Source organism: Lissotriton helveticus, chromosome 5_1 (genome assembly GCF_964261635.1).
Source record: "Lissotriton helveticus chromosome 5_1, aLisHel1.1, whole genome shotgun sequence".
Classification (NCBI taxonomy): Eukaryota; Metazoa; Chordata; class Amphibia; order Caudata; family Salamandridae; genus Lissotriton; species Lissotriton helveticus.
Genome location: NC_136065.1, coordinates 644,629,640 through 644,654,306, shown reverse-complemented (window position 1 = coordinate 644,654,306; position 24,667 = coordinate 644,629,640). Strand labels below are relative to the sequence as shown.

General features: G+C 44.4%; 1 protein-coding gene across 1 annotated transcript in view; it reads left to right on the top strand.

The window, feature by feature from the left end:
* Positions 1-24,667, top strand: part of LACTBL1 (lactamase beta like 1) — a 602,504-nt gene that overhangs the window by 397,462 nt on the left and 180,375 nt on the right. The window contains exon 2 of the mRNA XM_078643034.1: positions 19,152-19,296. Coding sequence (XP_078499160.1) covers positions 19,152-19,296 — 145 coding nt within the window. The remainder of the gene's footprint in view (positions 1-19,151; positions 19,297-24,667) is intronic.

Sequence of the window (24,667 nt, the reverse complement as noted above, 5' to 3'; positions counted from 1 at the left end):
TATTTCCTCCCTAGAGGAAGTACCCATTTGCTATAAGCCATACTCTCACTCTGTTTTCTTTAGGTACCCATATTTTTGGTTCCTTTCCGCCTCTCTCGGGAATGCTGCAGTGGGCACATTCCTTGTTTATCATACCCTTTCTGTAAGGGACAGGATTACGCGTTCTGTGCGGTGCAGCAGCAGCCTGCTGCAATCGTTGCGGACCAATGACTGGGTTATTTCAATATCATCAGTAGCGGTGCATTTGTTCGCAGAAATATCATCCTTAGTTCCAGATGTGAATTCAAGAGCAGTGTGAAGGTCAGCCAGCGGCACTACCACACCAGGAGCGAGTGAACAATTGAGGCTGAAAAGCATAAACAAGTTTGACTAGAGGTAGAGATGATTGGTGCATGTTGGGATGTAGTGCTTACTGACACACACATGGCCACTGCTCCATGTTGCAACTTAGCACATGCTAATAACCTGTGGGAAGAACTAGTTCCTCCCACGCCAGTGCCCGAAAGCTGGAAAATGAGAGAGGCGCTCGCTGAGCATGAACTGGAAACCAGGATGTAAGAAATTAGCTGTGTGGGTGCTGCGGCATCTTCTTAGCTGCTTTACTGCCTACACAGTCCACCTGACCCTTATTGAAGTGGCTGCTACAGTGAAAAACTGACATTTTCAGGTAAAACTAGACATGCACATTTTTGTCTGGCTTCTGGTTAACAGTTTTTTCCTTTTGATCCAAAACTGGTCCCAACTGCCATGAATCCAAAATTGAATATAGCTGAAGACACTTGGAGAAAAAAGAGAGTCAAATTCCCTGCAGAGAAAAGCTCCACAAAGACCAGAACCTGCTGACTGAAACCTGGGCACGCTTAAATAGTAGTAATGAGTGAGGCACTGACCCCTCCCATCCCCCTCCACTGACCAAATGGTGTTCTTGGCTTAACAGTAATGTGACCAGCTTGAACAGCTGAACCTGATTACCTGTATCAAAAGTCTACAAACCACTAATGTGGGAATTTCCGCAAACCTTTTCGGGAGAACCTTCATAACACTGAGATAGCCCTCAAGTGCCAGCCCTCAAAAGATACTACATCTGCGAGATTCAGCTTATGACCTTTGCCCCACATGATTGAAAAAAGAGCTGGGAGCTCTGGAAGAGAAAATCAGACCAACAGGAGCCACCAAGTATATCTGATGACCAGGCGTAGAGTATCAACCACTGCGTGCTGCCTTAGTTGCCCTACAAATGGAGATTGTTTTTCACCCTTGTTCATCTTATCCACACCATCATTGTGTCCAACCTCTGTATTCCTTGTCAAGATGGCTATTATTGTACAGGACTGAGGCTCAGAAACGTTATGACCCGAGATAACTGTGACATCAGGGCAAACCTTCTAACTCCAAGCAAGATAAGTTAGTCTGACTTTTTTCCCCAGGACCCAATAATAAGATACAAAGGTGCATATTTACAAGCCCCTATCACCACCACAATGTCACTTTTCTCGACTTTGTGGTGGCGATAGGGGCTACGCCTTATTCGCAAAGCGTTAAGCCACTGTAGTGCTAGAAGCACTCCTATGGTTTGAAACTACATGAGGACCTTTGACTACCATGATTTCAATTGACTTTTGGTGTTTTATTTTACCCTAGCCTGAATGTACAACATCATTTCCCTGCATGTGCCTTTTTCCTTTAAGATTTAGTTCATTTAATCGCTTTGCAGTTTTAAAGCGAAAGCTGTCACAGAGTGGAACAGCCATGCCAGGAACAGAACATTTGGGATGTGCATTTGAAAGCATGAGAGAGAGAGAGCGGTGTGAAATGTACTTTTTGATCTCGAAGTGCAGCGTGCACAAATTTGCATTGTGCTGTATATTGGGAAGTATTATGAAGTTTTTACTATTGGCTTTTACATGCCCTCATGTCATCTTGAATTCTGACAAGTCTTGCTTGAGCTTTTTGTGCGCACAGGCAGGCCCCCAGGTTACTTAAGTTGTTTAGGTTATTCATGTTCAAGGTTGCTTTGTAATTGTTGAATTTACTGCCAGAGATTTTCGTCAGCTTCATTAAGATAAAGGATGGGACACATGAAAATGCAGAAGGAACATGAGTATTCCTTTGCTCTGGAATGCTTGCATAGACAGTGGGCAATTCCAGAAAGTTTCCTTTTTTTTTTTTTTAGAGTTTTATATAGTGCGAACTTGACCCGAAGGTATCGGGTATCAGAACGCTTTACATGAGCACCAGTTTTGTTACAGACAGGCACATTCATTTTTGTTAGGCGTGGGGAGATGAAGTTCCTTGCCCAGAATCACAGGATGTTGAGCGTCCAGGCCGAGAAGCGAATCCGGTTCCCCAGCTTCGAGGTCGACCGCTCTTGCTGTAATGCTACATCCTCTCCCCTTGTTGCAAGTGATAGCCTCTTGGAACCTTCTGGTGTGTTCTGAGACTATAAAGTTGAGGCTTGTTAACTTAGAGACTGAGATTGTTGGAGCCTGAACAGTGGACACATGATCAGAGCAGTCATCTGGTTCCAGAGTCTCCTGACCTCTCTGTGAATCCCCAAGTCTGGAGTGGGCCAGAATGAAGATTGTACCAGGTGAAGTGTTTGATTTGTGATTGCTGCGATTGTGATGTGTGGCTGTTTGTGTGCATATTCATTTTCCAGTGGCTATAAAATTCAGTGTGGCATGGCTGTCTGTGTGCACCTTCAGTTTCCAGTGGCTATAATCATCTGAGGTTTCTTCTTTGAGTATTGACCTTGTGATGTGTAAACGTCTGTGTGCACATCTAGGGTGATTACTTGATGTATTTAGTGTATGTATCTTTCTGATTTCTTGCAGGGCGTCCAGTATAACTTGCTTGTGGAGTTTCTTTTGTAAAATTGATTGTATAACTGACTGATTAGGTGTATCTTAGTGAATACATGGGTTAGTGAATAATGTTCAAATATGTAAATATCTACCAGTCTCTCACTTTGTGTATAAGTGGCTGCATGGGTTGGTGAGTAGCTACATGAGTATCTATATAGGTTATTAGTTTGTTTTTTGAGTATCAGTATGAGTGTCTGTATGGTTTGGTGGGGGGTATTACTTAGTGCATAGATGCATGAATGAGTGACTCACTGTTTGTATGTGTTGAAGACAGCATGTGTGCAGGACTGTATCGGTGGATGAGTGTGTGTATGGGTGTGTTAGTGAGTGAATGACTGTCTCAAAATGTCTTCATGAGTAACTACATATGTTTTAAACTAGCATATATGAGTATTGGTGTATATAAGTGAGTATATGTGAGAGTGAGAGATTGGAAGAGTTCCTGTATAAATTAGTATGTGTTTCTGTAAGTGATTGCTTCAGAGAGTAAGTATGTGTAAGTTTATATAGAAGTAAGTGTGGTGGTATATGTATACTGTATATGCAAGTAAATGGATGTTTGATACTTTGTTTGCATGTGTGACTATGTGTATGAGTAACTCTATGGATGAGTGTTGATGTGTAACAGGATGTTTAGGTGTATGAGTACATATAATGAGTGAGTACATGTATGAGTGACTGTATAGAACTGTTGGTGAATGAGTGAATGGGTGTTTAGATCTTGGAATTACTAATTGGGTGTGTTGTAAGTGATATTATTATGTCCATTGTTTTGAAAATGTTAGTTTGTATTTTTGAGTGTGTATATATCAAAGGCTATATTAGGGTGAGATGAGGTCTGCCACTCTATCAGAAGGATGATGTCATGAGTGATGTCATTTGAGATGTCATGAGTGATGTCACTGACCATGTCATGAGTGATGTAATATGTGACATCATCAGCAGTACATTGCGGGCGCGCGAGGTATAGTTAGCTGAACTAACTATAACGGGGGAATTTCTATGGTTTTGTACTAGTGAAATGTCCAACTAACTATAACGCCCCTGAAACCTATGTTTTTTTCAGTGAATTTCTAAGGTTTTTTAAATGCAAATTTCTAACTATAACGTGCCTGAAACCTATGGTTTTTTCAGTGAATTTCAAAGGTTTTTTAAATCTAATTTCTAACTATAATGTGACTGAAACCTATGGTTTTTTAAGTGAATTTCAAAGGTTTTTTAAATGCTAGTTTCTAACTATGCCTACATAGTAGGACATGTGAAGAAAGAAGAAAAAATGCACAGAAAGACGAAAAAGAAATGCAGAAAGAAGCAACAGAAGTCCTCAAAGACGAAGAAAAGTGCAGGAAGAAGCAAGACATGCAGAAAGAACCAACAGAGGAGCAGAAATAGGCCTTGTTGCAAAATCATCCTGTACCCTCAACTTTTTCAGATGAGTACTGGTGGTAACTGACTCTGACTAACCAGTCCTAGAGCCAGTGCTATGCTATAAGACATTTAGAATACAGTGAAAACACCTACATACACTAGGGAGCACTATGGGGCCGATTCGAAATTGGTAAAATTGAGTCCGAATCACCGTACGGAGCGTTTTTCCCGTACGATTCGTGCGCAGAACCGTACCCATAAGTACGATGTATTACGATGTGTACTCAATGCAGTTCTCCGTACGAATCGTACAAAAGACCATACGATTCAAGAAACCGTACAGATCGCACATGGGAACATGCAGTACGCGATGTTCGTACGGCTCGCAGCAGCCTTTTACGACCCAGCAAGTACGATTCGTGTGGACACCACTCCGTACGACTCTTTTCTTACGGGAGCTGAAAACGTCCGGAAAAGCTGAATTGGCCTCGTAATGCGTACGAAACGGACCCCGGGTACGGTTCTCACACCCCATGATTGCAGGGGTACGGTTCGTACACCCCATGATCGTAGGGGTACGGTTCATACACCTACGATCATGGGGTACGGTTCGTACACCCCATGATCGTAGGGGTACGGTTCATACACCCCATGATCGTAGGGGTACGGTTCGTACACCTATGATCATGGAGTACGGTTTGTACACCCCATGATCATAGGGGTACGGTTCGTACACCTACAATCATGGAGTACGGTTCGTACACCCCATGATCGTAGGGGTACGAACCGTACCTCTAAGATCATATGGTGTACGAACCGTACCCCATGAACGTAGGTGTACGAACCGTACCCCTAAGATCATGGGGTGCACGAAGCGTACCTTATGTGATTGTGTGGCTCTCCTTATGAATTGCACATACGCGACGTTTACCGTACGAATCACGTACTCATTCCCCGGTCCGGATCGTACTTGTCGGGTCGTACGGCATGGTTACGATTCGTACGGTTCACTTTCAGGGTCCGTATCGTATGAATTTTCCCTTGCTTTCCGTACGGTTTGCAACGATTCGGACGTATTTTTTTACTACGGAACGTACTACGCAAATCTGATGGATTTGTACGATTCGTACGGTAATGGCTACGAATTCGAATCATCGTACGGATTTGTTTCCCGAATCGGAATCGACCCCTATGTGTTGGAGTACCCCTTTGATTACCATGGCCTCCTCTTTAAGACCCTAGTAGATAATAGGGCAGGGGGATTAAAACTACCTCTTAAAACGCACCACAGTGCGCGTTTGCACACTGCTGAAGGGAGGGGGCCAGGGTGCAAAAATGCCCTGTGGATGTTTTAATTGTGGGGATAAAGTCCCCTTGAATCCTGAGTGTCCCTTGGGTTCAACTAGCCAACCAGGGATCTCCAATTAGCGCCACGGAGCTGCGTTGCAGAGAGGTGTAAAAAGGGTTACGGCTTGGACCACCTCTCTGCAACGCAGCTCAGTGGCACTTACTGGAAGCACCTGGTGGGCTAGTTAGCCCCCAGGGGCCCTCAGGATTGAAGAGGAATTATTTCCCAAACTTAAAACGCGCCACAGGGCGTGTTTGCACATGTCACTTCAGGCCCCGCCACCTCCCTTCTTCACTGTGTAAACATGTCCTGTGGCCGTTTTAAGTTGGAAGGTTAAGCCCCCTTAAATCCTGAGGGTGCCTAGGGTCCAAGTAGCCCACTAGGTACCTTCAGTAAGCGCCACAGAGCTGCATTACAGAGAGGTGTAAAAAGGGGCGTGGCTTCTGAACAAACACCCCTCTGCAACGCAGCTCTCTGGCGCATACTGGAGGGACCTGGTGGGCTAGTTGGCCTTCAGGGACTATCAGTATTGGCGAGGAATTCATTTCCCAACGTACAACTCGCCAGGGGGCGCATTTGCACAATGGTGAAGGAAGGGGGCGGGGCCTGAGGTGACATGTCTGCAAACACGGCCCGTGGCACGTTTTAAGTTGGGGGATTAACTCCCCTTGAATCCTGAGGGTCCCTGGGGTGCAACTAGCCCATCAGGTACCTCCATTAAGCGCCACAGAGCTGCGTTGCAGAGAGGAGTAAAAAGGGGCATGGCCTCTGAACACCTCTTCGCAACGCAGCTCCATGAAGCCTACTGAAGGTTCTTGGTGTGCTAGTTGGCCCCCAGGGACCTCCAGTATTCAAGGGGAATTAGTTACCTATCTTACAACGTGCCAGGGGGTGCGTTTGTAGAGTGCTGCAGGGAGGGGCGGGGCCTCCGGGGCAATGCTGATCCTTTTTTTAAAATTATTTTTTAAATAAGGGGGGACTGTGCGGTCCCCCTTCTTTTCCTTTTTTATCGGCCCTGGGGACCCCATCCCCCAGGGCCTGACCCCTTATTTATATTTTTTTTAATAAAAAAATGTGTAGGGGGCTGCGTGGCCCCCTCCCAAGGCCATTATCTGCCCCGCGGACCCCATCCCCCGGGGCATTGCTTTTTAAAAAAAAAAAAAAAATTATTGGAGGGGGGCTCCGTGGCCCCCCTCCATGAAGCCATATATGGCCCCGGGGTCCAATCCCCCGGGGCCGGCCTTTTTTAAAAAAAAAGTTATAATGGGGAGGGGAGCCACTTATGGCCCTGGGGATCAAATCCCCCGGGGTCGGACCACCTCATTGGGGACCGTGGGGGGAGCCCCAATGCCCCTACAGTCCCGCCGGCTTCCTGCCTTCTGCGTAAGCCGGCATTGCTTTTCCACCCGGAGACCTGCTAAGATGCAGCTCCCCGTGAGGAAAAGCAACCGTCTTTGGTTTTTGGAAGAGAGAGTAGGATTTCCTGCTCTCTCTTCTAAAAACCAAAGTAGTTTGCTATGACAAGGCGAGAGCCACGAGGCTCCCACGTGCCATAGCAAACAGCAGTGTCCCGGGGTGGGCACCTCGGGACACTGCAGGAGCTGGCCCTGCGGGGAGGCGGTCCCCAGGGCCATCACAGGCTCCAGGAGTGGGGGTGCACGGCCCCCTCCCAACATTTGCAAAGCCCTGGGGGGGGGTGGTCCCTGGGGCTTTGGGGTCCGTAAGGGACCCCCAAATTTAAATACTTAGTGCTCCGGGGAGGTGGCGGTCCCTGGGGCGTGTGTGGGGGGGCTCTAGCCCCCCCACACAGGTTTTTTTTTTAAAGAAGCACAGGGGATGGCATTCCCCAGGGTTGCGGGGGGCCATGATCCCCTGCAAATATTTTAGATAAAACCTGGGGAGTAGCAGCCCCCATAGTTAGGGGGGCCTTTGAACCCCCACACATTTAGTTCAAAAGCCCCAGGGGGTGGTGGTCCCCAGGGCTAGGGGTCCCCTCTGGGCCTCCCATTACAATACAAAGATTCCCCAGGATTTAGCCCAACCGGGGGCTAAATATTAACAAAGCGCAGTAGCCCGCGCTCCATTTTTACTGTAATTTCGTATTTTTCTGAGGAGCTTACCCAAAGGGATACTTCTAATCAATTTTTCTCTGTGGCAACTTTGAGCATGGAGTAAACTGTTGCCAGCTGTCTCTTTTCTATATAGAAAAGTGTCCAAACGTCTCCCATTCACCTGTATTTTTAGGTCAAGAAACTCGATACATTCCTGATCTAATTGTCTGTCAAATTATTATTGAGAGATTCAACAAATTCATTAGCCTCCTCAGTGTTTCCATCCCAAATGCAAAAAATATTGTCTAGTACCTTGCCCAAACTTTCACATGACTCTTGAATTGGTCCAAGCTGCTGACCACCTGCTCCTCCCACCAGCCGAGGTACAAGCCCGCAAAACTCGGGGCGAAGCAGGTGCCCATCGCAGTACCAAGTGTTTGCCAAAAAATCTGGCCATCAAAAGTGAAAAAGTTCTATGTTAGGCATGTGTACATCACATCAGTTAGCATTTCTGTAAGGAATAGGAAAGATAATGACTTATTTTTTAGAAAGTGTCGGCAAGCTGTGATGCGTAACTCGTGTGGGATATTCGTGTACAGACTGTTAGGGGTCCATTAGGTTAGCGGGCGGTCCCAATCCCCGAAAGAATGGCAGGCAGACTTCCTAATGACCCCCCTTAATTCTAAACACATTATGAGTAAATTATCACTCCATTCGATGTCCTTAATTTGTCGCAGAAAATCACTTGTATCTTTGACAAAAGATGGTAAATTCTGTACTTGTGACTGGTGATAATAGTCAACGTAACTTGTTCCCAAAACAGCTTCCACATGGGGGAAACTATTGGTCTGCCTGGGGGATTTAACTTGTCCTTATGTAATTTAGGTAATAAATATAAGGCTGGCAGCGTAGGAAATTCACATTTCAGAAAGCCAAATTCTTCCAATTCTAAGAGGCCTATTTCTTTCCATTCCCTCAATTGGTCCTGATAATTTTTGTTGGCTAATTCATATTTCGCTTTCGTCCCTCTCTCATACTTGTTGTCATTCACCTGGCTTCTACCTTTATTCAGGTTCATTTCTTTAGATAGCACAACAATATTACCACCCATATCCGATTTTTTAACTACTATATTCTCGTCATTTCTGAAATCATGGATGTCTTTGATATGTGTAACAGATAAATTATTGTTGTCAAACTTTTTGTTTTTAGACAATTTTTTCAATTCCTTCACCACACCCTCTTCGAACATATCGATCGCTTCATTGGCAATCTGTGGTAAAAATACAGATTTTGGTTTGAAAACGCTTTTTTGGCTCAGGCCTAATCTAACATTTTCATTAATAAGATTGATGTTTGGATCTTGTATAAAAGTTGAAGCACCTTCTAATTCACTAAGGGTAAACACCATTTCTATATCCCCAATTTGAATAGAGCTAGGTAACTCACTTATATTATCTTGAACATCCTTGATCTTTGTCGCAAATCATTTTTTAAATTTTAGTTTTCTTGTGAATTGAAACAAGTCAATCCGTCCTTGAGTATAATCAAGCTCTGCAGAGAGGCAAAAAGATAGTCCATTTCATTTGACATGTTCGTTTGACATCTGGGAAAACCTTTCTGTTTAGAGAGCATTGCATAAATAAAACCCCAAGCCTTATTCTGAGAATAGTCTTTGTTGAGCTTCATTTTATAAAGCGAAATCCCTTTCCGGTTGTTGGGTAATGTGTATTGCTTTGTCATATTTGAGCCACCGTGTAGGAGAGTGGTAATCTATAACTGGAAGTGGGAAGCAAGCCAGCCACTTAATGTGGCTTAACGCCGCCTTGTAAATAAGGCACCCTTTCACGCTATACTTAGCATGAAAGGGGCGGGCAATGGGTGTTGCGGTGGGCGTTCCACCACAACAGCCATATTTACAAGGGTGGCATAAATAATGGGCAGTGCCAAAATTAAGACCAGGGAAACCCTGGTCTTACCCTTGTGCAACAAGGAGAAATGTTTAATTTCGCCTCGTTTTTGCTGTTTCCATGTGTGCTGCGTTGTGCAGTCCACATAGAAACAGCAAAATGCCATTGATTGTTTGAGGGCAGGAAGGTGTCCCTTCCTGCGCATAAACAATCTTTTACAAAAATGACTGCAACTTCTATGTGTGCTGCATTAAGCAACACACATAGAAGTTTGAAAACGCCATTTCAGATAGTTTATTTGCAGGAAGAGGCACCTTCCTACACATAAACAACCATTCCCCTCAACGCAGGCACTCTTGCACTATGGTGGAAGGGTGCCTGCATTGACGCTAGGCAGCTAAATTACCACCAGCACAGGGGGAAACTCAAGGCTGCACTATATTCTTATAAACACGGTGCAGCCCTGCATTTCAGAGTTGGCAAAGCGCAGCGATAAGCCAAGGAGGCTAATGCAGCACTCCCCCACTTCCTTGTAATTATGCCCCACAGTGAGTGACATAGAAATATTTCTGGTTGTGCAGGAAGGTCACTCAGTGCAGTGCAATCAATACTCAACACTCGTGCCAGTTGCCCTTATGGACGTCAATTACCATTTGCCACTGGAGCTCACACAGGCCCCTGAAAAAAATATTGGGGACATTGGGGTTAATGATTACAGATCTTTCAGTAGAAAAAGGTGCATTGGACAGTAAATGATGGTTAAAGTGCATAAATCAATGAAAATCTTTGCTTCCAAAAGTTATCGACTTATAGAAATACATTTCCTGCTTCAAATGTTCACAGATATAGTTTCCATGAGGTATGTTGTTTATCTTTTAGATATGATGGCAATTGGAAAGTATGCTAAACAGCTATATTTAAAGGCTTTGAGTACCGTGATATTCCAAGGAATCTCCTGCAATTTGCGGAACGTTCAAAGTTTTTCATGGTAGTCCCACCAGTCCTACCAGAAATCAAGAAGACTCCTCCCAGTGCAATAGGATTTGGTCTAAGTGGAAACCACGTGGCATAGGACATCTTTGGCTTTAGTGACATGAAAATAGCAACAATATGCTGCTCCACAAGAAGACCAGAAAAATGATCAAATGAAAACAAGAAAGACAGAGCATTGGACAAGAGATTTACAGAGTATGCCACTAAGTGCTTGATTTGTGCTGGTGTTTGTCAGTGCTCTGTGCAGGCCCTTATATTAAAACACCTGCACATGTTGCATGGTGGCACTCTTAGCCTAGTTTTTATCAGAGAACGTCAGTGAAGAGGTTTACAGTATCCCAAAGATGATAAAACTAGCACGTCCAAGCCATCCCTGCACCTTGGAGTGACCATGAATAGTCCAAAAGGCCACACTTGTTTAAGAGTGATGGTTAATCTGTAAGGCTTGCACTGGCATTCTGCAGCTGTGGCAGAAGCTGTGGGTGGTGTTAGCTGCAGCTCTGGCCATGGCACATATATTTTTACAAAGTAAGCATTGATGCCACTACACATTGCTCTTGGACTAAGGGCCTTCTTATGACTTTGGCGGTGTGGGAGCGGGCCAACTCACTGCTGCCCCGCTCCCACACCACCAAAGCCAAAACAGACCGCTCGCCAGATTATGACTTTTTAAGTTGCTGGCGGGCAGTTCTTTGTGGTTCCCATGGCAGTGCCTTTAAAATAGGACCGAAATGCACAATGTTGTGCTTTTCGTTCTGTGCAAGAACATAGGGGTGCATGCCACCCTGCATGCACCCCATGGTGCAGAGGCATGAGGGGGTCCTGTAAGGCCCACCTTTCTTCCTCATCACCACACTTTTCATGGTGGTCGCCTCAAGACCACTGCACCACTGCCAAGGATCCCTGATCCCTGGCGGTTGTGGTGGTCCCAGGACCACACTGATCATAATAGGGCAGTCAAAAGACTTTAGGATTTGGAACGCTCTAGGTCTCATTCTTCTGTGAGGGACAGGAAACAGTGTTCAAGTCAAAGAATCATGGAAGGTCCCACCATCTGAAAATTGTATTCCTTTTTTACAATTACACCGCTCAAAGAACAGGCACCTAAAAGGGGGTAGGGGGAGACTAGCAAGACAGAGATAAAGGCCTGCAAACAAAGTAAAAAGACCATTTACTTGTCGCTTATTAGTGTCAGGATAGCTCTCTTGATGCAGATGAATGCAGAAAGGCCTTTCTCATTCTAGGATCAGCCTAGGAATGTGCTGTGGTAGAATTCTGCCTACACCCCTTTAAGTATTGGTATTTGGCAGGATATAGCAGGATTCTATGATGATGGCTCCAGTAATGAGCAGGATATGCTGAAAGTTCAGTCTGGTACAAGCAGCATTTGGATCAGTATCCCAGCTGGTTTCCACTCTTGTCTGCTACAGCTAGAGTCATCGTGCTGTGCGCCACCATGACCCTTTTAAGTTGCAGTAACTGATGAAGAAGATTGGGGGGGTCCCAGTTTTTCTTTCCACTGAGATTTAATTAGGTATCAGAAGTATGATGCTATTCACCACCTCAAGAAAATTACTTTCCTTTGTCTTGCTTTTCCTTATTGCACCTAATGTGCTCATGCAGTGCTCCAACAAGATCCTTTAAAGCACTGGTAGACAGAATAGGAATTCGGAAAACTTTCAGGTGAAGGATGTGGTGGGAGGTATAATCCAGTGCTGCTATCATTCAACAGGATTTGCCTTCGGGCTACATCCCCAAAGGTCCATTTATGTAATGGCCTGGGGAAGGCTGCCGCCGCGCCTCATCTCTCCGGGACCGGTTTGTGAGCCAGAGTCTGTGTGCTGCACCCAGAGGCAGAGTGAGGCCTGACTATGGTCGGGCCAGGCTGAGCCAGAGCAGTGGAGGACTGGCGGCGCTGACCAGAGCTTGTCCATTTACATGAGGCGGCGATCGTGCAGAGGTGGGGGAGTGCTGCACTACTGGAGTCTGTGCCTGAAGGGTTGGCCCGATACTGGACTGTGGCGGCTTCCGCGCCTTAGCCTGGCATCTGCCAGGGGCCTGCCCGGGGGATGTGCGGACTGGAGGCCATCCTCTTGCAGCTGTGTGGGTGAGTTGGAAGAGAGGGTTGCAGGGGCCTATGCGATAGAGCTGCATACGGCGAGGGGTGTTCATCGGAGGCAGCTACATATGTTTGTCGGGGGAGCAGCACCTCGCCCCCCGCATGCTGCATAGAACTTGTCAGGCACCACACCACTGCAGTAGCGAACTGCAAATCAGACTATCATTTGCTACCATCGGCGCTCTTAAGATGGCGACAGCAAGACCTCAGTAGCGGCGGAACCTGCAGTCCTCACGCGATTCCAGGACACACCGCATCGGACACACAAGAATCCCTTTTTACTTGACCTGGCAAATCTGCCTCTAATTTACCGGCACCGAAGTTCGACTAAAACAGCTCGCAAAGTACTGCGTGAGCTACGAATGAGCTCCACTCTAGAACCACTATTGCCTAAACTTAAGATGGCTGCCCCCGGCGCAAAATCGGCAAATTGACCAAACTACACAGTTGTCTCGGCCTCCACTTAAAAGAAACAACTGCGCTGCCAAGTCACCTTTTGCCCGACCCTCGATGGCATATTGTAGTGCTGTGGGCACCGCAACCCAGGCATATCCATCAATGCCTGGGCTTAAGATGGCCGCCCCGGGCACTGAATCGGCAAATCAACCAAACTACACAGCCACTCTGACAGACCTCGGTTCCTTCTCTGATACTGAGCTGGACTACACCAAGCATCGCCATCTCCGCCTACACGTTGATTTCAGCAGCAACGTCATACAGCGGGGATGTTTCCCTGAGCGTGGAATCCCAGCAGGGTGGTCTCTCTATCCTCTTTTGTGGACTTGGTACTCTATTCTTGTCTACTTAACTGTAGCTAATATACCTACTCAAAATTGATTATTCCTGTCTTCACCACCTGAGCAACATAGCTGATGCCCAGTGGAGCTGTTAGATAGCTGTAGAGGAGATTGGCCCCGGTTCACCCCCTTGACCATCACCTACCCAGCCGGACATTGGACATAGTTCACCTTGTCTCCCCGTTGTGTCTCAACTCCCTCTCTGGCTTGATTCTATGCCCTCCCCATACCTTCTTCTTTTACTTCTATCCTCGTAGCATATACAACTATTCTAAACAGTTTTTCCCGAATGTTGAGACCTGAGCAACATGGCTGATGTGCGATGAAGTTGCTAGACAACTGATGAGGAGATTGGCCCTGATTTCCCCCTCAACCGTCACCTACCCAGCCGGACATTGGACACAGTTCTTTCTCATCTCCCTGCTATGGCTCCTTCTTCCCCTCCTTTCCTATAAATCCTCTCAACCTCTTTGTTTGTTTACTGTACATTATTACGATATTGCAACTGATGCAATTTGTAACGCAATGTTCCTGTACTATAGTGCTCTGATACCTACGGGTCTAGCCAGCGCTTTATATTCATTTTGATGTACCTCCTAACGCAACGTTGCCCTGGTTAAGTGCTCTGATACCTTCGGGTCTAGATAGCGCCATATAACCGTCGCAAATCAAGTAAACTAAAAACAGTTTTTTTCCTGAATGCTGAGACCTGAGCAACATGGCTGATGACCGGTGGAGCTGCTTGACAGATAATGAGATTGGCCCTGGTTCCCTCCTTGACCATCACCTACCCAGCCGGATATTGGGCATAGTTCCTCCTCGTCTCCCCGCTATTACTCCTTCCTCCCCTCCCTCCTACGATTTATTGAAACATTGTTTATGTGAACTGTACCTTACTATGATCTTGTATCTTATGTAACTTGTAATGCAACAATCCTAAATGTAAAGCGCTCTGATACCCTCTTGGGTCAAGTTTGCGATATAGAAAACTTTATAAATAAATAAATGAATAAATAAATGCATCAACTCTTGGACAGTGGTATAATATCTGGTACAATGTAGGTGAGGAGAATTGTAGTGCCATTTCCTAGTAATTAGCTCTTTGATACCTACTTTTTTTCGCAGCACCGGGAGTCATCACATTTGAATACAATTAGAATCTTTTGAAAACCCTCTTATAAAAATAATTATTTCACGAAAAGTAGTATCAACTCGATTTTTTATTGTCTTAATTGTGAATACGTTTCCGATTTACTTAATCCTCCCAGATTTTTCGATCATGGACTACCCTGGTTTTGGATCTCTGCTGTAAGCCACCAAAATGGAATCTTACATAATGTAAGCTTCTGTTAAAATGGATTTGGCCACCAGGATCCGTTTTTTAAAATAAGGCCCACTGCTCCACAACTAGGTAGGAGGGCCTGTGATAGGTACACGCAAACACATATACACATGTGGGCACACACCTACAGGCTGAGCAAGGAAGACTGTTGTATGACTCAGCCGGATATCTGCGTACAGATAGACTGTCAAAGATGGGACCCTGAATACATTGTTTATAGCCTAGGTAGACAGTATAGTTTAATTGGACTTCCAAAAAGAAGTGCTGCTTTTCTTTTTGACTAAAGTGTGAGCCTGTATTTATCCTCTGAGGAAAACTGCACGTAGTAATAAATCGCTCTACATAGGAAAATAATAAACCCTATTTTTTGCAATGTTTAAAATGGTACAGAGCAATAATAATATATTCATTTGGCCATATTTTTTCCCTCATTTAATTTGGTGTTTGCAACATCTCCCTTAGCCATCCATCATGAAATATTCGTATTTAATCACTGTGCTGTGCCTAATTAATTACTCTGCTGGCCAGCTGGCAAATCAAAGCCACTCCTGAGCAAGTAGTCCACTTGGGTGGGATTGGTCTTCAGGAAGAGAAATGGGCATGAACTTTGCTTAGGGTGATTAGCGGAACACTCATGGATATGCATGGTCAGTACCTTCTCACAGGGATGAAGGCAGAACAGACAGGGCTGGCACCAGTTACTCCAGCGTTCCCTATGCAGTTTGAGAAGGGGGGAACCAGGGGGCATATTATCAAGCAACTGCGTTAAAATTATCGCCGCTTTAGCGACAGAAAACTGTGACAAAAGCGGTGATAATGGGCTTGATAAAATGCCCTTGTGAATTCCCATAGAAGTCCATGTTCTGGTGTGAACATGGGCTTCTATGGGAATTCTCTACGGTGTATTATCAAGCCCATTATCGTCGCTTTAGCAGCAGTTTTCTGCCGCTAAAGCGGCGATAAGATTAACGCAGTTGCTTGATAATATGCCCCCAGATTTACAGTGTAAAGATGGAGCACAAGGGAGGGAACCAGTATTTCAGTGTCAAGAACGGAGTACAAGTACGAAGCTAGCAGACCACTGCATGATTTTGCGACAGTAGAAATAAAAGGATGCTGTCGAAAAAGAAGGGCCAGTCTGGGGCTGCGTCAAAGAAATCTATGTGTGGGGTGGAGAAGTGATGTAGCATCTCTGGATTTGGCAGAGATGCCCACCTCCAAGAACTTTCCATTTCTTCATACATTTTAACTCCTGTACAGAGGCTGAGAATTTAAAGAAGAGACCACTACAGAAGAAGGACAGACCCTCATGCTGATGAACCCATGTCCGCAGATGAAACCAGACTGGCACTTCTTGGGATTCTGTCAATGGCACTGACTCCCCACTCCCTCCGAGGTATACTAAAGATTGACTTTCTAGGGACCATAATGGAGAGGTTTGCCTTGGACCTCTGTGGATTGGTTGGGTGGTGGGAACCACAGAGCGGATCCCGTGACTCCTTTTGGACTCACAAGCACCCTGCAAGTGGCCAGGTGATCATGAGACGTGTGTAATGCAGTCAGGCTGAGTAACCTGCCTTGAACATCACCATGTGCTGCTGCTGAGAGACCCCAGCACAAGTGACTACCAGGAGTTTGGGACAAGAGAGCAGGTCCATGAGCCTCTTTCTTCACTAAGGAAGAATAGTCTAAAAAATGCTTCAGAGAAATTCAGCAGAAAAGTATGCCAAAATTTGGAGCTGAGAAAGTCATGTAATAACCATTGTTTTGCAGAGCTAGACTTAGGCAGCCTGGACCAACAGGTCTCAGGGCCGCCAGACTGAAGACACTTTAACTGCATATAGAGTTCCTTCATTGTACCCCACAGAGAGAGCCATTTTCCTGAGGGACTCACTAGGAAGAGAGCAGACCACGCTCAACCATTATTTCTTCATTTTAGTTTGGGGAAGGTCAGTGTCCTGGGGAGACCAGAGGTCACAAAATACCACTGCATTGGTTTCATTTCACCGACTAGAGGTGGGTGTCCCTATAACAAAGGCCACAGAGCCAGGAAGCTCACCTGGGCTTGTCTTGGTAGCCCTGTTTACTGGGATGCCCTCCTAGTCCAAAGTTTGTTGTCTCTCGCCTCACTCCCACACTTCTAATGAGGACCATGCTGGAGCTGAGTGAGAAATGGGAGAGGGAGAAGCAAGTTAGTTTCTCCACAAGCACCGCAGTGAAGAGTGGTGGACTGGTGGTTAGCTGATTGGGACCACAAGGGCTGTCAGGGTACCCAACATTGATGCCACAGGTGTGCTACATGGGACAGGGAGACTGCTTAAACAGAAATGTGCCAGCTGGTGACTGGAAAACAATATAAAAAAGATGAGAACTGAGCAGTTGTGGCCACATCAAAAGGGTATGAAGGCTCACACCATACGCAAGCATTCTTACACCATGGTGCAAGGGTATCTGCGTTGAAATCACATTGTTTTGTGAGTGAAGGGACACATTCCTTCACAAACAAAACCCTTGGTGTAACGTGGGAACACCCACTGTAACAGCCATGGCACGCCTTCTCTTCACAGTGTGAGGCAACTAGCGCTGCATTGCCTCACACCATATCCATGAGGCCATGAAAAGCCATGCAGGGTGGCCTCATAGATATCGCTCTGGAGTGTGTGCCACATTAAAAGTGATGTTCTTGCAGCGCACGCGGCTTGTAAATGAGCCCCTGATTCTCCTGGGGTACAGCAAGAGTGACCCTGGGAAAGTGTCTCAACCAAGACAAACACGTCAGGAGCTAGGACTTTTGTTTAAAGGCTCTGTGTCAAGCCCTTTGGCTGTTAGGTTCTCTAAGGTTTGTAGCCAACCATGTGCATGAATTGGTACAATGTTTTAGGGGTACATTTCTGCTTTTTCAAAGTCAGTGTGTATTCTTGGTACAAAAACAACACTTGATTATAGCACATTGTTTCTAGCAACACTTTGAATGTTTTATGATGTTGAAATGTTTCATTGACATTGATGGTTTATGTTCTGCAATTGTGTAATATTGTTTCACCCTGCCAAAACCAGTATGTCTCCTCCTTTATTGAAGCATTTCCATATCTGCATTAGGCACATCGGGTTGGTGCTTGTGCTTTTTTTGGTTCAGTTTGTTGGTGCACATATTGTTAGAGGCACCTCCTGTATAAGGGTTACAGGGTAAATGTATGGGGTTACTTCACCTATGTGATATTTCATTTTTTATGTGCGCCACCTGTAGGCTGTAAGGGGCTAGTGGGTGTCCGCATAGGCATTTCAATTTGTCAGTCTGTATATAATTCTTACTTTTTGCATAGTATTTAGTATTGCTTTTGGAAAAAGAAAAAACATTTTCTTTGTAAAAGACGAAGCACTGACTGAACAACAACATATTATTTTTTGTTGCACTGCTGAAATCTAAGTCTGTAGCCCACAGCACCTCCCCTGTGTAAGAACTGGGCAGCTCTGCCTCGCTACCATGAGAGTCAAGTTATTAACCCCCTGGCTGCGGCTGGAATTCTGCGCCTGTGCGGCACATTTCGATCGCGGGCGTGGTCATGTCGGCTCCCGGCCGTCATCAGCACAAGCCCACCGTAACTGATGACGACCGGGAGCCATCAACAGCACCGAAGGGGTTAAAAGATGTAGCTAGGAGCCTGCAGTACTGGTACCCGAGGGCACAAGGGGTGAAAGACTCAAATTGTTACCACTGTGATTGTGCTGGGGCCCCTAAACTGCATTAATCAAAATGAATATTATCACATCAATAATAAAAAATACAACGATTACTACTAATTATTATTATTGTTATTATTATTTTTATTATATACTTATTATTATTATTATTATTATTGTTGTTGCTGTTAATATTATTATATATGTGATGAATCCAACAGAAAGGATGGACATCCCAAGAAAAGCTCATTTAAATGTAACTAAAACATATTGAGCTATGAAATACAATAATAATAACAATAATAATGATACTAGTAAGAATAATACTTATTTTTATTATCATTATTATTAGTATTATTACTTTAATATCTTCATAATTTGGGATAATATTAAACAATTATAGCTGTCGTTATTATTACGACTTCTTTGATACCTTGACGTCTTTGTTTAGATACATTTACATGACCTCTTCCATATGAGGTCCATACCTTCTTCAAATTATGCATTGTACTAAAATATGACAAAAAACACAATAATTAACTGAGATCTTCAATGTTTGGATAAAACAATTTTTCTAGGGCATAGTGCAATCACAATTGTTTTAAGCAGTCTATTTTGAGGACTGTGTGAACTATATGGTATACCTTGACATAAGTACTTTCTTTGTTTTATTTGTAGTCACCTCCCGGGAGGAGGGGTCTTCGCAGGGCATCCATGCCTGCCATCAGATGGAGTTACGTGGGATTCGCCTTCTTCTTCATGCTGTCTGCGACCATGACAGGACTTTTTGTTTGGCAATACAAGCTACCTAAAGTGGAGCCGAGTGAGTATGGAGCAAAAAGACACTCATTACCACAGAATGTTTAATCCAAAGTATGAGGAATTCTGATATAGGATTGGAACAAATCGTTTAATTATCTCACTCATGCTTGATTTGCCTTTCAACCACGCATTTCAAAATGTTCATCAAAACACCTTCGTAGTTTCTTACAATGTAAGGTTAACCTTATTTCCCTGCATCCCTGAATAAGTGGAAATTTCAAGGATACAAGGTGTGACATCCAACCTTTCCGTAACTCATTCCTACTTCAACAAGGAACAATTGAGCTATTGCCTCACTCTGTGTCATAAAAAACTCTAGTTAAAGTCTGAATGACTTCTCTCCCATACACTCAAAGGCTCCCACCATGAAATCAAGAGGATATATGCACATTATGTAACAGTACAATACTGGTTCTATTTAGAAATGAGAAAATGATCAGTACAGGTCATCCTCTAATACAGTATGACCAGTAGCGGCCTTGCAGAGGGGTGGGACAGGGGGTAGAGGGGGACCAGGAGCAACAGACAACTAAACAAAAAAGAAAGATAAAAAATAACTTACCTGCCCCCCTGACGCTCCTCTCTGGCTCAGTGCACTGCAGGCACGGGCTCTCAGAATCCCCTGTGGCCAGTCCGGATGCTGCTCTCCTCATGCTGAGATTGGCCGCAGACCTCTGAATTTGTACTCCCAGGCAGACTAGGAGCCCACACCTGCTGTCTGCAACCCAGTAACGCAGCTCGGGTTGGAGACAACTTCAGTGCGCAGGACGGTTTAGCCGTCCTCAAGCGGCCGGCCAAACTGTCATGCGCCCTAACAACAGTTCACCTACCATTACCTCTCCGACTGTCATCCCCATGCACCCGCCCCCTAGACATAACACTATGGAGAAAAAGAAACCTATAATACGCACAGGTATATTATTGTTTTATTTTGCATTTTTTGGGCTGCTTGTAGGGGGGGGGGCGACACTCCTCCACCATAGCGGAGGAGTCGTCGCTGAGTGTGAAAGAAAAACACACAATCGAAGGAAACAGTGGTGTACTACTGGGCATGAACCTCCAAATCTTTCTACTTTTGTTAACTCATAAAAGAGAAAATGTCTGGCCCAGGTAAGAAGACAGTACATTGTTGAACGATGCACCCGGAATAGCATCAGTTCCGCCACATATTGCATATTCTTGTTATTTCAAGAATAGATTTGGGGTTGTTGTGTATCACATGATTGCCACTGTAATTTGTGTCTGAAACTTCAAACATTTTCTCTGTGCTCTTCCACATCTTTGTATGATGCACACATGCTAGGAATAATTTAGACACTGTGCTTGAAGGTGATAGTCAAACAAAAAAGTTGGACCAAACAATCTCAATGGAGCAGTCAGAAGATGGCTAGTGCATTTCTGAATAGCCATGATGTATTTATTGACTTTTGGGTGATCACGAAAAAACACGCAAGACGTATACCAACCTTATCAGAGATATAACGTATATTGTAACATTTTTCATAAAAGAACCCACCCTAGTGGATTGTTTCTCGAATATGCTAAATCACGAGCATTGTGTAGCAGTAGTAGTCATTGATGCATTATCGGGAATTACAAAGGCCATGGCACTACCTTGCCTATGCAAAAGTGGTGGCAAGTCAAGGAAGAGGAAAGAAGTGTTGAGTAATAAGACATAATTAGTGTTGAACAGCAGTATCAGTGTATATCAGTACAAATTATTTCGTGTTCAAATTTCTGTATTACTTTAGTTTGATATGTTTTCTGTTCCAAACTCTTTATTGAGTTATTATGAAAACATGCAAAGGAATTCCAACATTGCTGGAAGGATACTGTTAATGGTCAACTTCCTACTCAGATGCGAAACGTGTATTCCAACAGGAGATGTTATAAAAATGTTGTTACAATCAAGCTTGTAGTTCATCTCAACTTATGGCAATAAAGCCTGAGAATGCTTAAATACCAAATATTTTCCTCACGATTTCTCATGACCCTCAAACAAATTATTTTCTCAGCAAAAGTTTGTGCTTGAATAACATTTTCAGCACAAAACACACATAGTACTTGCATGTTTCTGAAAAGAACATCAGTTGCTTATTCTTCAAAGCAATTAGAACACTTTTGTAAGGAAATCACAGATTGACTTTATACTTACATGTTACAGATGGGCAAAATATTCAAAATCATACATCAAAGATATACACTTATTACATCTGAATGTAATGCTTCTCTCTTTTAATATTGGCAAAATTGCTTCAAATATGGTGCTGTGGTTTGGTACGGTTTTTCTAGATATTTAAATGTTCTCTACTAATTGTAGAACACCCTTGGAGGGGAACAATTCTGCATATAAACAACGAAGAGGGTGAAAATAATAGGAACAACAAGAAAGAAACTAATAGTCAGCTTTCTTCAATCAGATATTCAAGTCACTCTTGTTGTTATGTGTGTGGCGGGTGGAGGGGGACTCGCAGTACCATGAGACATTGCACCTGGAGGTGCCGAATTGCCTGCAACTAGGGCTCTGGGTAATGCGCTTAAACTGCTCGCATTCATCCTGCAGCACGGAATCTTCAAGGCACTCCTGTTGTTCTGTGGGTGGAGGGGGACTCGCAGTCCCATGAGACACTGCACCTGGAGGTGCCAAATTGCCCACACCTGGGAATCTGGGTAATGCACTTAAAGCTTTTTCATTCATCCCACAGAGCAGGATCTTAAAGGTACTTCTGTTGGTCTGTGGGCAGCAGGGGAGTCGCAGTCCAATGAAACACCGTGCCAGGAGGCACCAAATTACCGCACCGGAGACTCTGGACAATGCGCATAAAATGCTTGCATTCATCCCGCAGTGCTGTATCTTAAAGGTACTCCTGTTGTTCAGCAGGTGGTGTCCTATTCCAGTGTTAGGCCCATCTAGCAAAGCAGCTATTTTTTTACATTGTACTCACAATAACATTTTGGCTGTGAACTTTTACACACCTTTGCATGCACAACAGTGTTGGATTAGTTTCTCTGAAACTACTTTGTTTACACATCTAGCATCACACAACATTATCATGATGCCTCGAACATCATGTACTAGGCCTCTTTACACACATTGTACAAATGTAATCCTATCTTCATCTACGGGGCGACAGGGTTATCTACATATTCATAACATTGCTTATCTACGCATACATCGCAAGGCTGATTTCTATTATAAATAATGAGTATCCTGATAGATTAGCAGAGGAGACACTTCAGCTGACACCGAGAGTCCCTGCATGCTGATACTTCACCACCCAGTGGTCTGACATCTTTGTGAGGGGTTGTCGAGTTCATGACCAAGATGGGCTCCTACATTCTCTCCTACCAGGTAATGGGACTGGCTGATCCCTAGGGGGAATTCTTGGCTCTATTCCTACACACACTCTAGGTACACTCGAAATAGGGTTAGCATAATAGGAGTCTACTTAAATACTACCTTCTTTTATATGCCTGCATGTATACACTGTTTTAATACCATGGTAGAACTATATCTACTATTTATGCTTTTGGTGTTCGTAATCCCTTTTATCTGCTTCTGTCTATTAATCATTGCAGCACACATGTTTTATACAAGAATAACGTTGATTCAATAAACATATTGAAAATGTCCCACAGTGTATTCTTTGTATACTTTTCTGAGAATAAGTAACCACCAGTGACAGGGCAAAAGGTTCTGTACTGTTTTCACTATCCCTGAGGGGTCGGGGTTGTCATGTTCATTAGTTGCCAGAAACCATTCGCTCCCTGATAAGTTTAGGCGGGGCTTACAGTGGCACTGTGAGTGAACTGGTTTGTAGGCCAACTTATCCTACGGGGGTGTCCGGAGTCAGTCTAGGCACCAAGCCGCTCGTTTATGTTGTCCTAACAAACACAAAGATCCTGTGGATTAGTAGGAACTACATAACAGTGGTGGGAAAGTAGCAATCCGATGAGACATTACTCCTTGAGGCGCGGAATTGCCTGCACCTGGGACTCTGGGCAAAGTGCTTAAATTACTTGCATTCAATCTACAGGATCTTCAAGGTTCTCCTGTTGTTCTGTGGGTGGTGAGGGGCTTACAGTCTCATGAGACATCGCACCTGGAGGCCCCAATACTCTGGGCAATGCGCTTAAAGCACTTGCATTCATCCCACAGCGCGACGCCTGTGATAGTCCATGCCTGACTAAGGCTAGGCTGGGCCACCTCCCTTGGCCCTGCAGTAAGAAAAGGACTTATTTACAAGGTAAAGATACATTTTTAGTTGGCAACCCTTCATACTGTTTTAGTTTGTATTTGCTGGACAATAGGAAAAAGGAAAGCCTCAGAGACTCCACAGGGGATGTCTCTTTCATTAAAGCCAATCAAAAAACTCCTGTAAGAAATTGATGATTTAACTGAAGAGATGGAGTCCTTATTTAAACCTATTGTGTCACCTCCTGATCTAGGGAAAATTGGGAAAACCCCTGGCAAAAATGTTGAGGAAAAATTAAAGAAAAGAGGTTCTGCTGCCAAATTAAAGCAACCCCATTATGTTCCTCTTCTAAGTTCCCCTAAAGAGTATGCCTCAAGGACTCCACCACAGAAGGAAGTGCTTAATAATCCTGTTCCTTCAAGTGACTTTTGTGACATTCAAATCAACTGCGAAAACTGTTTTGCAGTGTTGGCCAAGCAGGATACTGATCTCCCTCAAGCCCTTCCAAACAGTGATGCTAATCCCCAGGGGGCATTGAGCAATTAGGATGCTGTTAAAGTTGTTGACACCTTAAAAACAGAAGTGAAGGAACTTAAAGAACATGTGACGTTTTTTGATGAGGCAAGTTTCTTCACTGATTCCTCTCTTACAATAACTGCTCCCCAAACCCATAAGACTAAAAGCAATTTTAATGAAGAGCCTGGGGCAAAATGCCTCCCACCACACATTATTTCTTAAAATCAAATAATGCTTGTTACAGTTCTACACCATGGGTATCTAGTACATCTCCGTTACATCAGGGTACTGAGGGTGGATCATGGCCTCTTGTCCCATGGCCCCATTTGTGAAACTCTTGGCCATTGTATGGGACTGTATGCAGCAGAAAGGAAGGCTTGCTACTCGACTGCCAGACCAGTGCAATTGGCCCCATAGGCAACTATTTCCCATGTATTTCCTGCTTTTAAAACCCACACCTGAACAGTACCTGTCTGAACCTATGTCCCCACTGATCCAGGCTACAAAGGGAAGGGCAATGGCTAGTAACGTGTACATACACTATGTGATTATACTTCCAGGAAGGGTTATGGAAGGAACAGACTTACTAACCAATTAAGTGATTCATTGGCTGTGCAGTGTCCGTAACTGCTTTTTTGTGGTTCGATATGATATTGAAAG